The sequence below is a fragment of the Camelus ferus genome, chromosome 1, assembly GCF_009834535.1.
Source record: "Camelus ferus isolate YT-003-E chromosome 1, BCGSAC_Cfer_1.0, whole genome shotgun sequence".
NCBI lineage: Eukaryota > Metazoa > Chordata > Mammalia > Artiodactyla > Camelidae > Camelus > Camelus ferus.
In genome coordinates, this window is record NC_045696.1 from 36,284,192 (window position 1) to 36,298,369 (window position 14,178).

Consider the following 14,178-nt stretch of genomic DNA (forward strand, 5'->3'; position numbering starts at 1 on the left):
TGTTAGATTGAACATCTTCATTGTTTAAAGAGAGTTGCATAGAATTTTGAGTGTTAGGTGAATGTTAGCCTTTGAAACCTTTCTATTCTGGAAGTATACATTTAATGCTTTCTTACCAGGTATTGCAGTAATTTATGCTGTAACTTTCATTTGTACTGCTAAAGTTGTGGGGGGTTTTTTGTTGTTGTTAAGGCTTTAATTACCTCAAATTTTTAATTAAAGCCATGTTTTCAAGTGTGTGGCATAATGATCTTAAAAATTAGCTATGTACTTGCAAGGTAGTCAAAATAAAAATAGAAACCCATAGAGACTGATTTTGGGCCAGTCTCAGCATAATTATATTTTCCAAAGTGATTTTCATGTTCGAAGAACTTTTTTTGTTCGAACCTAAAAGGAAAATTTTAAAGGTAAAATCTAGTATCTTTCCTCGGTAGCTAGCTTTAAGAGCAATGTTTCAAAATACGTAATAGTAATTATTTGGAAGGTTTTTTTTTTTTTTTAAACTGAAATCTTGTCAAGAATAGGGGAGAGCATAAGATGCTACCTGTATAATACAGAATGAAGGACCATTTTCCTTAAAAAGATATATTTGATAGTTCTTACTCCGACTCATAAGGAATCAGAAAAGTTTCCATGATGTTCCGAGGAGCTGCTGACCCAGTCGATGTGTATTTGTAGAATGGTCTTCTGTGACTTCTCACCTAGGCGTGGGTGGCTTCTCTCTCTCCTGTGGCTGCTTGTGCTTTCCCTTCACAGTGGTCATCACACATACTTACATTTCTAATGCTTCTTTTCCTGCTGGGCTCTAAGGTTATGAGGGCTATGGATTGTGGATGTTTGTTTGTTACTGTGTAATACATGCTTAATCAATATTTATAGAATAAATGATACAAACAAGCAGAAAATGGGAATTTATTCCCAAAAAGTAATTGTTTTGGTCATGGCAATGTTTGAAGCACTGTAGATCTTGAAATAAATTATTACTATTATTTTTTTAACTTGGTTTATTTATTTATTTATTTATTTATTTATTTATTTATTTATTTATTTTAACTTTTTTTGTGGATTTATAATCATCTTACTATGTTATGTCAAATTCCAGTGTACAGCACAATTTTTCAATTATACATGAACATATATATATATTCATTGTCACATTCCTTTCTCTGTGAGCTACCATAAGATCTTGTATATATTTCCCTGTGCTATACAGTATAATCTTGTTTATCTATTCTACAATTTTGAAATCCCAGTCTATCTCTTCCCACCCCCACCCCCTTGGCAACACAAGTCTGTATTCTATGTCTATGAGTCTATTTCTGTTCTGTATTTATGCTTTGTTTGTTTGTTTTTGTTTTTGTTTTTTTTTTAGATTCCACATATGAGCGATCTTATATGGTATTTTTCTTTCTCTTTCTGGCTTACTTCACTTAGAATGACATTCTCCAGGAGCATCCGTGTTGCTGCAAATGGCGTCGGTTTTTATGGCTGAGTAGTATTCCATTGTATAAATATACCACATCTCTATCCAGTCATCTGTTGATGGACATTTAGGCTGTTTCCATGTCTTGGCTATTGTAAATAGTGCTGCTATGAACATTGGGGTGCAGGTGTCATCCTGAAGTAGGGTTCCTTCTGTATATAAGCCCAGGAGCGGGATTCCAGGGTCATATGGTAAGTCTATTCCTAGTCTTTTGAGGAATCTCCATACCGTTTTCCCCAGTGGCTGCACCAAACTGCATTCCCACCAGCAGTGTAGGAGGGTTCCCTTTTCTCCACAGCCTCTCCAGCATTTGTCATTTGTGGACTTTTGAATGATGGTCATTCTTACTGGTGTGAGGTGATACCTCATTGTAGTTTTTATTTGCATTTCTCTGATAATTAGTGATATGGAGCATTTTTTCATGTGCCTATTGATCATTTGTATGTCTTCCTTGGAGAATTGCTTGTGTAGGTCTTCTGCCCATTTTGGGATTGGGTTTATTTTCTTAATCTTATTGAGTCATATGAGCTGCTTATATATTCTGGAGATCAAGCCTTTGTCGGTTTCATTTGCAAAAATTTTTTCCCATTCTGTAGGTTGTCTTTTTGTTTTATTTATGGTTTCCTTTGCTGTGCAGAAGCTTGTAAGTTTCATTAGGTCCCATTTGTTTATTCTTGCTTTTATTTCTTCTAGGAGAAAACTTTGAGATGTATGTCAGATAATGTTTTGCCTATATTTTCCTCTAGGAGGTTTATTTGATCCATTTTGAGTTGATTTTTGTGTATGGTGTAAGGGAGTGTTCTAGCTTCTTTGTTTTACATGCTGCTGTCCAGTTTTCCCAGCACCATTTGCTGAAGAGACTGTCTTTATTCCAATGTATATTATTGCCTCTTTTGTCGAAGATTAGTTGATCAGAAGTTTGTGGGTTCATTTCTGGGCTCTCTATTCTGTTCCATTGGTCTATATGTCTGTTTTGGTACCAATACCATGCTGTCTTGATGACTGTAGCTCTATAGTATTGCCTGAAGTCTGGGACAGTTATTCCTCCAGCCTCTTTCTTTCTCTTCAGTAATGCTTTGGCAATTCTAGGTCTTTGATGGTTCCATATAAATTTTATTATGATTTGTTCTAGTTCTGTGAAATATGTCCTGGGTAATTTGATAGGGATTGCATGAAATCTGTAGATTGCCTTGGGCAGTGTGACCATTTTAACAATATTGATTCTTCCAATCCAAGAGCATGGGATATCTTTCCATTTTTTAAATTCTTCTTTAATTTCCTTCATCAGTGATTTATAGTTTTCTGTGTATAATTCTTTCACCTCCTTGGTTAGATTTATTCCCAGATATTTTATTACTTTGGGTGCTATTTTAAAGGGGATTGTTTCTTTACTTTCTTCTTCTGTTGATTCATCGTTAGTGTAAAGAAATGCAACTGATTTTTGAACGTTGAAATAAATTATTAAAGAGCAATTGTTATTGTCTAATTTATTATATATCTAGTAACTTGAATTATCCAAAATATTGTTTCAGTGCTATATTATCCATCTTCATTTCATAGTCATTTATTATATTTAGTTTAGGAAATTATTTTGTACTTGAATCTTGTTCTTTGATATTTGGTAGTTATGAATTCTTCAAATAAAATAATAAAGTTATACTCTACATATCTCGTGGCTTCTTTAAGAAGTAAGCTCATATTTTTCAAAGTTGATAATGCAGGTAAAATTTTCAGATGGATAGAGATACCTAGACCTCACATACTACCTCAGCTCTGTAAATTAATCGTCTGCTGTGTGTCTCTTTGGCATTTCTCTGGACCCCACCAGTGGCTGACTGGGAATGGGTGTGGGGATGCTGCTAATCGTGACTTACCACTGACTCAAGGGTAGACATACTTCCATTTATTCTTCATGGTGGATTGGGATGGTTGAAACATTTAGAAAAGGCCAAGACTCCTAGATAACCAAGGTAATTAACATGAAGAGTAAATTAACTTCACTCACTAAGTCAAGGTCCTTACCGTGACCTACAAGGCCCTATGTGATCTGGCCTCTGATGTGTTTCTGACCTTCCATCCTTCCCTGCCCTTTCTCATTGGGTCTTGCCGCACCAGCTTCCTTGCTGATACTGGAACATCCCTGCATGCCCCCATCTTAGTGCCTTTGTTCCAGCTGTACTCTTTTGCCCCAGATATTTGCATGACTGACTCCCTCCTGCAAGGCCTTGCTCAGACTTTACCTCCTCAGTGAGGCCTGTCCTGATCACCCTATGTAAAACTGCAATCCACCTCCCATCCCCGCTCTTGCTCTGCCTTACCCTGCTCTGCTGTTTTTCTGTAATATTTAATCACCTTCTCACATTCGATATAACCTATAATTTGCTGATTTCTTATATTTATTATTATTGTTCATCTCCTGCCACTAAGCTGTAAATATAATAAGGAAAGAGTTTCTTTATTAGTTTTTGTTTTTCATTGTTGTGGTTCTTTTAATAAACAGGTATATCTCAAGTACCCTAGAACCCTGGTATAGGTGTAGAGAAGGTGGTCATAAACTATTTGTTTAATAAACAAGTCCAGATCCAAGAGAGCCAGGCTTAGACAGATGAAAGAACACCCTTTCTTGCCATCTAAGTTCTGTTTTTTACCTCTTCTTGGGTTGATTGTCAGTGAAGAATGACTACTTGGTGGAAACCCTGACTCTACCTTGTACAAATGTGGCCCTGTTATGCTGTGGCTTTCCCTCTGTATTCCCAGATCCATGGTGTTAATGGATGGTTTCACCACTTATGTTGTGCAGTAGTTCAGCCTGGAACAGAAATGAGCTTTAGTGGTAAACTGAATCGCCAAGATAATAGGACCGGTATAGTAGATTTGTACCTTTATAACCTGTCCCGGGTTTGAGAAATCCCTACGAGTTAGATGAATTAAGTTCTGGTTCTGACTGTAACCAACTCATTGTCTTATATTGTAGGGCTCTGGGCTTATATTTCTTCAGTTATAAAATTGAACTAGACTGTATTTTTTTTCTTACTGTGAAGTTTAGCTATATCATCAGAAACATTTTAAGCTTTATAATTTAGGAACCCTCTTTCAAAATATGTTAGCATTTAGGTTAATAATCATGTTACTGTACTATACATAAGATTTATACTTGGTAAGATGCTGCATATCTAAAAACAGTTGAGTATACTAGTAGTGTCTAGAACCTAACAATCATTCTTTTCTTATGTAATTTCACAAGAAAAAGCAAATTTGTGATAATCCGTAGAATTTAATCAACTAAAAAATTAATTGAGTCTTTTTTGTTGTTGGTTTTTTGGGGGGAGGGAGGTAATTAGGTTTATTTATTTATTTGTTTACTTTTTATTTTTTTTAATGGAGGTCCTGGGGATTAAACCCAGGACCTCCTGCATGCTAGACACACACTCTGCCACTGAGCTATACCCCCTGCCCCCCACCCAGGTTGTGTCTTTAGACTTGATAAATAACTCATGTGCTAGAATCGTGTCCCTCTCTTTCTCTCTTCCTTCTCTCCATTATTTCTTCTCTATCCTTTGGGTTATCTATCCTTTTGATTATCTATTGTAGATCTATTGTATCTAAAAAAAGTTTCCCTTTTTTTGCTTAGAGAACAAAAGGATGACACTTTACAGGTATTTTTTATAAATTCTGCTTTTTGAATATATATTTTATTCATCATTATACCCCCTAGAATCCAGCATATTGTTTAATATGTAGTAGATTCTCCTTAAGTGTTGCTTGGATGAATTAATTTGCTTTTATTTTTCCCCCAATATTTAATTGACTCAGAAAGTGATTTTTAAATTTTTATTATTTTAAGAAAGGTGACTCTTGTGATGGTGGGACTTGATAATGCTGGTAAAACGGCAACAGCAAAGGGAATCCAAGGAGGTAAGCTGAAAAAATTTATTATTAAATTATTCCTATTTATTTATTTATATTGCTTTATTATGTCTTCATTGGCTACAGAGAGTGTGCACTCTGTTACTTTATAGTCTTAGTATAGTTATGGGTAATGTGGTGAATAAACTCTGGCTTAAGAGTACCAGCCTGTTTTGTTTCAGATTTGAATGAATGCAGAGATGCAGAGGCTCCTTGAGGTGTTTGATTAGCTAAGAGGGATCACATCTGTCTTCTAACCAACAGGAAGGAAAAGTAAAAAAAAAGGACATGTACCTGCCTTTAAAGATTTACCTTTTACTTATGTTCTCTTGGCCAGAATTTAGTCACAAGGCTACACCTAAATGAAAGGGAGGTAGGACAGTAGTTAGCCAGCACAGCTCTCTTTGCATCTCTTGAATTTTTTTTCAACATGATACGTAATTTTTACAGTTATGTTAAAGATACATTAAAGGGTTTTATGTTATTTATATTACATCTCTTTGGATGTATTTATTTAGTCTTAAATCTTATTAGTGTTTTAAAAAATATTTAATTCCTTTTATTTAAAGTTCCATCAGTCTGTGTGTACTGTTTAATGCTTTGTAATTTCAATATAGAAGTTACTATGGTAGTGAATTTGTTGTGTACCCAGAAGACGTAGCATGAGCCAGACATCTGAAGGGTATGAATTGGAGGAAAACCTAACATTTATTTGTTCCTGAAAATGGATGTTGCAACAAGATAACATGCATACCAAATAGTCAGGAAGTATTTATTTATGAAAGTATTTGTTTATGAAAGAAAATTAACACCTTGTAAAACTTGGCTGTTGGAGTAAAATGTTTTGTCATTCCAAATTCTGCTATGTAAGATCAGACACAAACTATATATTACTATCTGTGGATTCTTCTAAAGCCTTTTTGGTACCCCTAATGCTGTCACTTAGCTTATATGCTCATAGAACACTCACTGTCACCATCTAAATCTGGGGTTTGCAAACTTCTTCTGTAAATAGCCAGATAGTCAATATTTTAGACTTTGAGGGACATATGGTCGGTCTCCTTTCCAGCTGCACAACTCTGACATAGTGCTGTGAAAGCAGCCATAGACAATATGTAAACAAATGAGCATGGCCATGTTCCAGTGAAACTCTATTTATAGATACTAAAATTTGATGTGTTATGAACTATTATTATTTTGATTTTTTCCAGTAATTATTTTAAAACGTAAAACACCTTCTTAGTTTGAGGGCTGTGTAAAAAACAGGTGGCTTGCCAGTTGGCCTGCAGGCCTTGATCCCTCATCTAAGTGGTCTTCTCTTTCATTCCTTCAGGGTCTCATGTTCAAGGGAGCAGGATCTAGGAATCTGCTAATCAGATCATCTACTTATTTGCATGTACTTAGAACATCAGGCTTTTCTCTTCCGAATTCCATCTCCATATATCCATCAGTTTTCTTTTTCCAAGTCTAGAAAATGTTCAAGGTATCACGTCATGAACAAAAGTCAAAGCTGCCTTCAACTCTGAACTCCCCTCTGGTTCTGTTTTTGTTCTTCATTTAGTATTTACTCTTCAGCCTATTCCAGTGACTGATTTCTTACCTTTTTTTCTTTTTTAAAAATTCTAGTTATATAAAACTACGTGACGTTTTCCAAACTGAACGTTTTGATATCTTTGTATTTTTTTTGTGCTGTTCCCACTTGTCTCATTAGAAAGAATGTCAATTTATCCTTAAAGACAGAATATATACTTGTCTCTAAAGACATTTTGGTCATACAGTCTCCTTTATGACGTCTCTTCTGGTCTCCTGCTGCCTCACCCCTTGCCACCACCATCAGTACAATTGACTATGTCTTCTGTTTTGGTCTACTCTTATCTATATCTACTTATATCTTAATTGTCCTTCTGTTTTTGTATCTCTCTACCTTTCTAGACTGTAAATTCCCCAAGGGCAGTTTTGCTCATTTTGGTGTCCCAGTTCAGGCCATGCCTTAGGTGTTGTAGGCAGTCTTCTTCAAACGTTTCTCCCATGTCTTCTATTCTTTAGCTTATTTCTGATTCTTCCCTGTTTTTTTTTTTTAATTAAAAAAAATATTGTATATGTGCTCCTTTCTTTTGATATAATCTTCCTCTGTAACTGTATTGCCATCCTCTAAATCGAACCCTGGATTTAGTGTTTCATCCCTAATGTTATTATAGTTTCCTAATCTAAGAGTACTTTCCCTGTCTAGAGCCTCACTTCCTTTAGTCAACTTCTCTTCTTCATGGCTGTCAGAGTGATTGCATTAGTTGGATATAGGTTCAGTTGTACTAATAGATACCTAAAATAACAGTAGCTTAATAAAGGAGAAGTTTATTTCTCTCTCATATATCAGTACAGGCAAAAGTATTATAGGGCTGATGTAGCAGCTCCATGATCAGGGACTCAAGTTCCTTTTCCTATTTGCTTTGCTATTCCTAGTGTTCTCCCTTGCCTACCTGGTCCAAGGTGGCTCACTACTACAAGTGCATTTCAGCTGGAAGGAAGAAGTAAAGGACAAAGCGAGGCTGTCCTTTTTTTAGAGTGGGTGAACCAGAAGCTACCACATCTCTTCAGTTCACATGCCATTGGCTAGAACCAATGGTTTTCCAGACCTGGCTCCTCCTTGCTCTTATCAGCTTATATCAGTTAGTGAGAGTCAGTTAGGCCCCTCTCCTCCCAACTCTGTGCCTCACATTGGTAGTTTGAAATTGGCCGTAGTGGGAGTATTTATACCATCAAAATTGGCGGACATTACATATCAGAGTTCCACAGCTCCCAAAGCCAGTTAAACACTTGGCAGTGTACCACTAGCACACTACCTAGAATCTGCTCTCATGGTCACCTTTAGCTGCCTTTGAGACTCGGAATTGCAGTCTTTATCCTGAACGGCCATGTGCTCAGCTAAAAAATCCAGGATTCTCTGACTATCCAATGCTATTTTCTGATAGTTCTAAGAAACTGTTATTATGGGTGGGAAAATTCTCTGTGTAAATTGGTCCCTAGGATTGTTGATATTAACACATTTTTATTATATTGTAGTTATTTGTTTATGTACATATTTCCCCTTTTCCCCTCTATGTAAGAGCTCTATAAGACTAGAAAGTAGATCTTATTAATCTTCGTATATCTAGAACTTGCATAGTACTTAGCATATAACGTATACTCAATAAATAATTATTGATTATGTATTTTCACTTTACCTTGGATTTTCTAGGGATTGTCTTAACACATGCTTTACTGAAATCCTCTTACGTCTTTGTACTGGCTCTGGTATGATGCCTAATTTATAATATGTGCTCGATAAATGGTGACATGCATGGGATGCATAGATAGCTATTAGGAAGATATATGCTACTGTGAAGACCAGCAAGCAGATAGAATATTATGATAGAGGGTGTAGGTGATACTGAAAGGAAGGAATCATTAGAGAAGGATTTATAGAAAAGGTTGTAACCTGAACATTTAGTCTTGGGTTTTGAAACAAAGAATCATGAGTAGGAACCAGAGGAAAGAACAGAGAATTTGGGGAAGGTATTCCATATATCAGAAGAAACAGGTTTTTAAAGTCATTAATACCTGTTTTTGAGTCCTGGCTCCATCTACCATGTAACCTTGAAAAAATTACTTAATCTGAATTGATTTCCAGGGAATATTGCCACCATTTTATCTGTGCTTACATTGCTTCCCTGCCTGGAATGTTCTCCCTTCTTGGTTATAATTTTTTCTCTTTTAAAATTTAAAATCTCGCTTCCTCTCTGAATCGTTTCTAGGACCGCAACTCAATCCTCCCTCCTCTTTACTCTTTTTCTCCTGAATGCCCTACATTTGGGCTGCTGTAACAAAATACTGTAGACTTGGTGGCTTACACAACAGTAGTTTCTCATAGTTCTGGAGGGTGGAAGTCTGAGATCAGGGTGCCAGTACGGTCTGGTGCTTAGTGAGGGTTCTCTTCCTGGTTTACAGACAGCCCTCTTTCTCACTTGTGTCCTCAGGCGGGGGAAAGAGAGTGGGAACAAGCTCTCTGGTGTCCCTTCTTATAAGAGCACTGATTACATTATGGGGGCTCCACCCATGCGACCTCACCTAAACCTAATAACCTCAAGGTCCCACCTTCAAATACCATCACACTAGGGATTAGGGTTTTAACATAAGAGTTTTGGTGGGGACATAACCTGCAGTCCGTAACACCTTCACACTGTCCTCTCCAGACTTGTTCATAGAACATACAGGTTCTTGTGCCATGCCCATTAGTATTCTGTTTCTCTGTATTGCACTGTATTTCACTTGAGGTCAGCAACCCTATTTTATTCATCTTTACATTCTAATGCGTAAGAAATGCCTGGTTCTGAGTAGGTGTTCTGTATGTGTTAGTTCTTTTGTTCCTACCTCATGATAATTGATTTATTTTTGCTGATAATTTCCCAGGGGTATCTCTCAACTCATACTCAAAAATAGCTGCCTGTTTTAAAGGTGGAAACCAGTTCTCGCCTGGATCCACATTTTTAAATATCTAGTATATTTCTGTTTTTGAAATATATGGCTGCTTATATTGCTTCTAAACTTGCCTTTTTGTCTTTCTAGGTAAGGAAGGCATAAAACAAATGTGACTTGTGTGTACCTCTGTTAACTTTTTAGGGAGCTATGTAAATTGCCCTAAGGTGCTTGCTGAAAGGGAGTGGTGCATTGCAAATCTGTTTCTCATTGTACCTAAGCCTAGCAGCAAATGCCTTTCATATTTATCTATGTAATAGCAAATGTTTTGCTGAATGTGGAAATAAGACCCTCTAAACTAGTGTCATTCAATAAAGCTATTTGCAGTGATGGACATGTTCTGTATTGGCTCTGTCCAGTAGGGTGGGCCACTTGCCACATGTGGCTTTTCTGTACTTGAAATGCAGCTAGTACAGCTGAGGAACTGAATTTTTTATTTTAAGTTTAATTGATAAAAAATTTAAAAGCCTCATGTAGTCACTGTATTGACCATGCAGCTGTAAACAAAATTCAATACAATGATATTGTGGATGCCAGCGATGAAGAGAGAATGGAAGAGGCAGACATGAAGTTTGAACTCTTCTCTGTAACCATTAGGTCACCAGGTTCTATTAATATTTCATGAGTTCTCTCTTGCCACTCTTCTATTCTGTTTTCATTCTTCTCCAAAAAGTAGCTGTCACTCTCTCATTTTCAGTCCATTCTAGAGACTTTTGCAATGAACCTTAATAAAGAACTACTTTAGTCACCTTGATTATATTATTGATCTGCCGAAATTCCTTCTGTAGCTCCCAATTGTCTATCTTCAGAACCTTCTTAGGTCTGCATTCAGTCTTAAGGGCTTGCTCCAAGTAAAGTACAGTGTTCAGTTTGTTTGTACTTCTTGCCTTTGCCATTTGTGTTACTTAGATCACTCTTCTGGCTGTCTAAATCCTACCTCACTTTAAGGCCCAGGGCCCAGCCCCTGGTTCAAGTCTTGAACGTGATCTTTTTAATCTCTAATGGTCATCACCACCCTTTGGCAGTTACAGTCGTATACATCCTGTACTTTCTTCTTTGTGCTGTCTTATGCAGAAGTCCAAGAATATTTAACTATAAATTTATGAGATTATCCAAAACATGTTCCTGTAGAAAAATAATAATTTTTCTCTTATTTAATTAACTAATAATTTTTCTATTCAATATAATGATATAATAATAATAATTATACAATCTACTCTTTATATTTGTAAGCTGTCCTCAGAAGTCTTTTTATTCCAATTATAACTCCACGGTGGTTGTAATGGTCCCTGGGAATGGCTGTGGTGTAAGGGTTGAAATTTTTGTAGTTCGTAACTTGGAGAGTCAGTAGCCTTAAAGGCAAGAGTTCATTTGTTTATTCATTCTACAGATAATTATTAAGTAGCTGTTATATGATAGGCATTATTCTAGGAGCTGGGATTATAGCAATAAAAACAAACAAGAAAAAGAAAAAAACAGACAAATTCCTATCTGAGAGGAGTATAAATTCTAGTTGAATATTTTTATTTTATAGTATCTGCTCTTCCCCCAAACCAATGTGCTTAGATGTAATGCTTATTGTATAAGCAAATAATAAACACTTTATTTAGTACTAAAGTATGATAAATAACACTTATGTCATTTAAGCTCTGAAGTTAAATTATCAATTTAATATCTAAAGATTTTTTCTTTTCTACCATTTGAAACAGAGTATCCTGAAGATGTAGCTCCTACTGTTGGATTTTCCAAAATTGATCTTAGACAAGGAAAGTTTGAAGTCACCATCTTTGACCTGGGAGGTGGAAAAAGAATTCGGGGAATCTGGAAGAATTACTATGCCGAGTCCTATGGGGTAATATTTGTTGTGGATTCCAGTGATGAAGAGAGAATGGAAGAGACAAAAGAGACAATGTCAGAAGTGCTAAGACATCCTAGGATATCGGGAAAGCCTATATTGGTGTAAGTAATGTTGGTTGTCATTGTAAACATAAAGGCAGCAGCATTAGTCAATAAAGAAATTTACTTAAGTTGCAAAATACTGAATAAGCTAAAAGTGTCATGCCCTAGTTTAATAAATGTATGTAATTAACTGGGAGTTGTTAATATACCAAGACCTTATTATGATGCTATCCATAGGGATTAAGGGTGAGGCTTTATTATGAAGAAGCCTTATAATTAGATCTTCTGGGTTTTCAAATATAAATTCGTTGTTTTATTTGATAATTTACTTTTTATCAAATTTTGCATTTTTGAAATGGTCTATTAACAAGGTTCTACAAGGTTTTTCAATTTATTTTCCTCTTTTAATAACTTACTTGTTACATCTTTGTTCTTTTTTTCTTGTAGAGTATTCTTGTTTGAAAGTTATTCAGATGGTTTATTCTTCTAATGCCACATTGATTTCCCAGTTTTTACTTATGTATTTCCAATCTGAAGATGTGATCCATGTCGTTGTCAGCTTATTCATATGCTTAGCATCATTTTGTCTAGCCACCTAAACATTTTTAAAAAAAGCTAAGTGATAAAGGACTTTTGCACTACCTGCTTGCATAGCATTTCTGCATAGTAAACAGCAGATGGTGCTATAACTTTGAGACGTAGTAAAGTGAAATAGTTAAAATTACTCTTAAAATTGGAGTAAGTGGAATGAGTGCTCTTGCCTTCTTGTCCCTTTTCCCTCATTCTTGTGATTCATTACTAATGATTTAAAAAAAAACCCCAAACCGTCACGTGGTTACATGAAAACTTGTAAGCAGAATTTCTCAGTGGTCCTCAGTAATAAATGAACATTTAAAAATGAAGCAGTTTGGAAGCACTGATTACAAAAAGTAAAACTTTATTGCATCATTTATTGTTAAGCTTATACTGTTTCATTTTTATACATTTAATCAGGGAAGTTATATATATATAACATATATACATATAATATATATATATAAATAAAACTAACTTTCACCTTAAAGAATCTGAAAGAAACTTTAAGAGACATGTACACAAAGAGTAAACTTTGTTGAATCCCATAGGCTAAATTAGTCTCTACAAATATTTAAGCAGAGAACCAGTGACTTCTAAAGTAAAAGGTATTAATGACTGATGTTCATTTGTAAAATAACTGTGCTTTTTTTTTTAACCCAGTAGTCATTTATTTAATTTATTCTTTATTCATGCATGCATGTATTCATTCACACATGTGCTAATTCAGGAAATATTTATTGAGCGTCCACTCTGAGCCAGGCATTGTTCTGCTGATAGGGATCCATTCAAGAACATAAACAATAAAACTTCATGTATGACCTCAGGAGCTCTAGGGAGTGAGACACACAATAAATGTAATAAATAAATTATGTTGTACCTTAGGTGATAATAAGTACATTGAAAACAAAGCAGTTAAAAGAAGATCAGGAATCCCATGGTAGTGATGGCAACAGGGGCATGTTACTCTTAGAATTAGGCTAATCACTGTAGGTCTTATTGAGAAGATGATGCTGGAGGTGAGAGTCAGTCGTGTAGATTATGTGGAAAAGCCCCGAGGCAGAGGCATACAATTCATAAGTGTCTACAGTGTTTACTGAATAATTAAGTAACTGTCAGCAAGATACCTGCTTTCAGTTCTGTCACCTCTTTGTTTCCTGAACTTCCAGAATAGAGAAAAAAAAGCTCACAATTAGGGTGATTGTTCACCATTATAATTTCATAGTCAGTGAGATCTCACAAAGACATGAGAATTAATTATGGATCATATAATGTTTATGAAATATAGAATGGTGTGTCATTTGACCAGTTTTTCTCAAGGGAGTTTTATAACTGTAGAATTTTTATCAATAAAGGTAAACTCCTTTTTAAGATGAATGTGCTTCAAAAATATATAAAATTTACCAAAAAGTCCATATTCTTAGTAATTTAGAAGACATAGGAAAGAGTGGTTAAAAATGATTGACTTATCTTGCAGAGCCAACTACTGGTGACATTTTGATGAATTTTCTGTGCTTATTTTTATAAAACATGTAACGTATGCAGTGTTCATATAATATATAAAATTTTATATCCCACCCCTTTTTCTGCTTATAACTCCCTCTTAAATATCTGCTCAAGCCCCATATTTGGAAGTTCTCCTGTTTACCTTTTTTCTCTGTGACCTACAGTTAGTCTTATTGATGTTACTGTCTCAATATCATTTGAGTCCCTTTACTCCTGTTCTCCCTGTGATGTTACCTCCTTTTGCCCTTCCTTCACTTCTCCCCTAACCAGCCTCCCTGCTGTTAGCTAGCAGTCTTGCC

At 35.5% G+C, this 14,178-nt stretch overlaps 1 protein-coding gene across 3 annotated transcripts in view; it reads left to right on the plus strand.

The window, feature by feature from the left end:
- ARL13B (ADP ribosylation factor like GTPase 13B) overlaps positions 1–14,178 on the plus strand; it is a 63,067-nt gene that overhangs the window by 11,055 nt on the left and 37,834 nt on the right. For 2 of the 3 annotated variants that reach the window (XM_014563110.2, XM_006189300.3), the window contains exons 2-3: positions 5,328–5,398; positions 11,611–11,860. In XM_014563110.2, coding sequence (XP_014418596.2) covers positions 5,328–5,398; positions 11,611–11,860 — 321 coding nt within the window. The remainder of the gene's footprint in view (positions 1–5,327; positions 5,399–11,610; positions 11,861–14,178) is intronic. The other variant, XM_032477708.1, reaches the window with a different exon arrangement.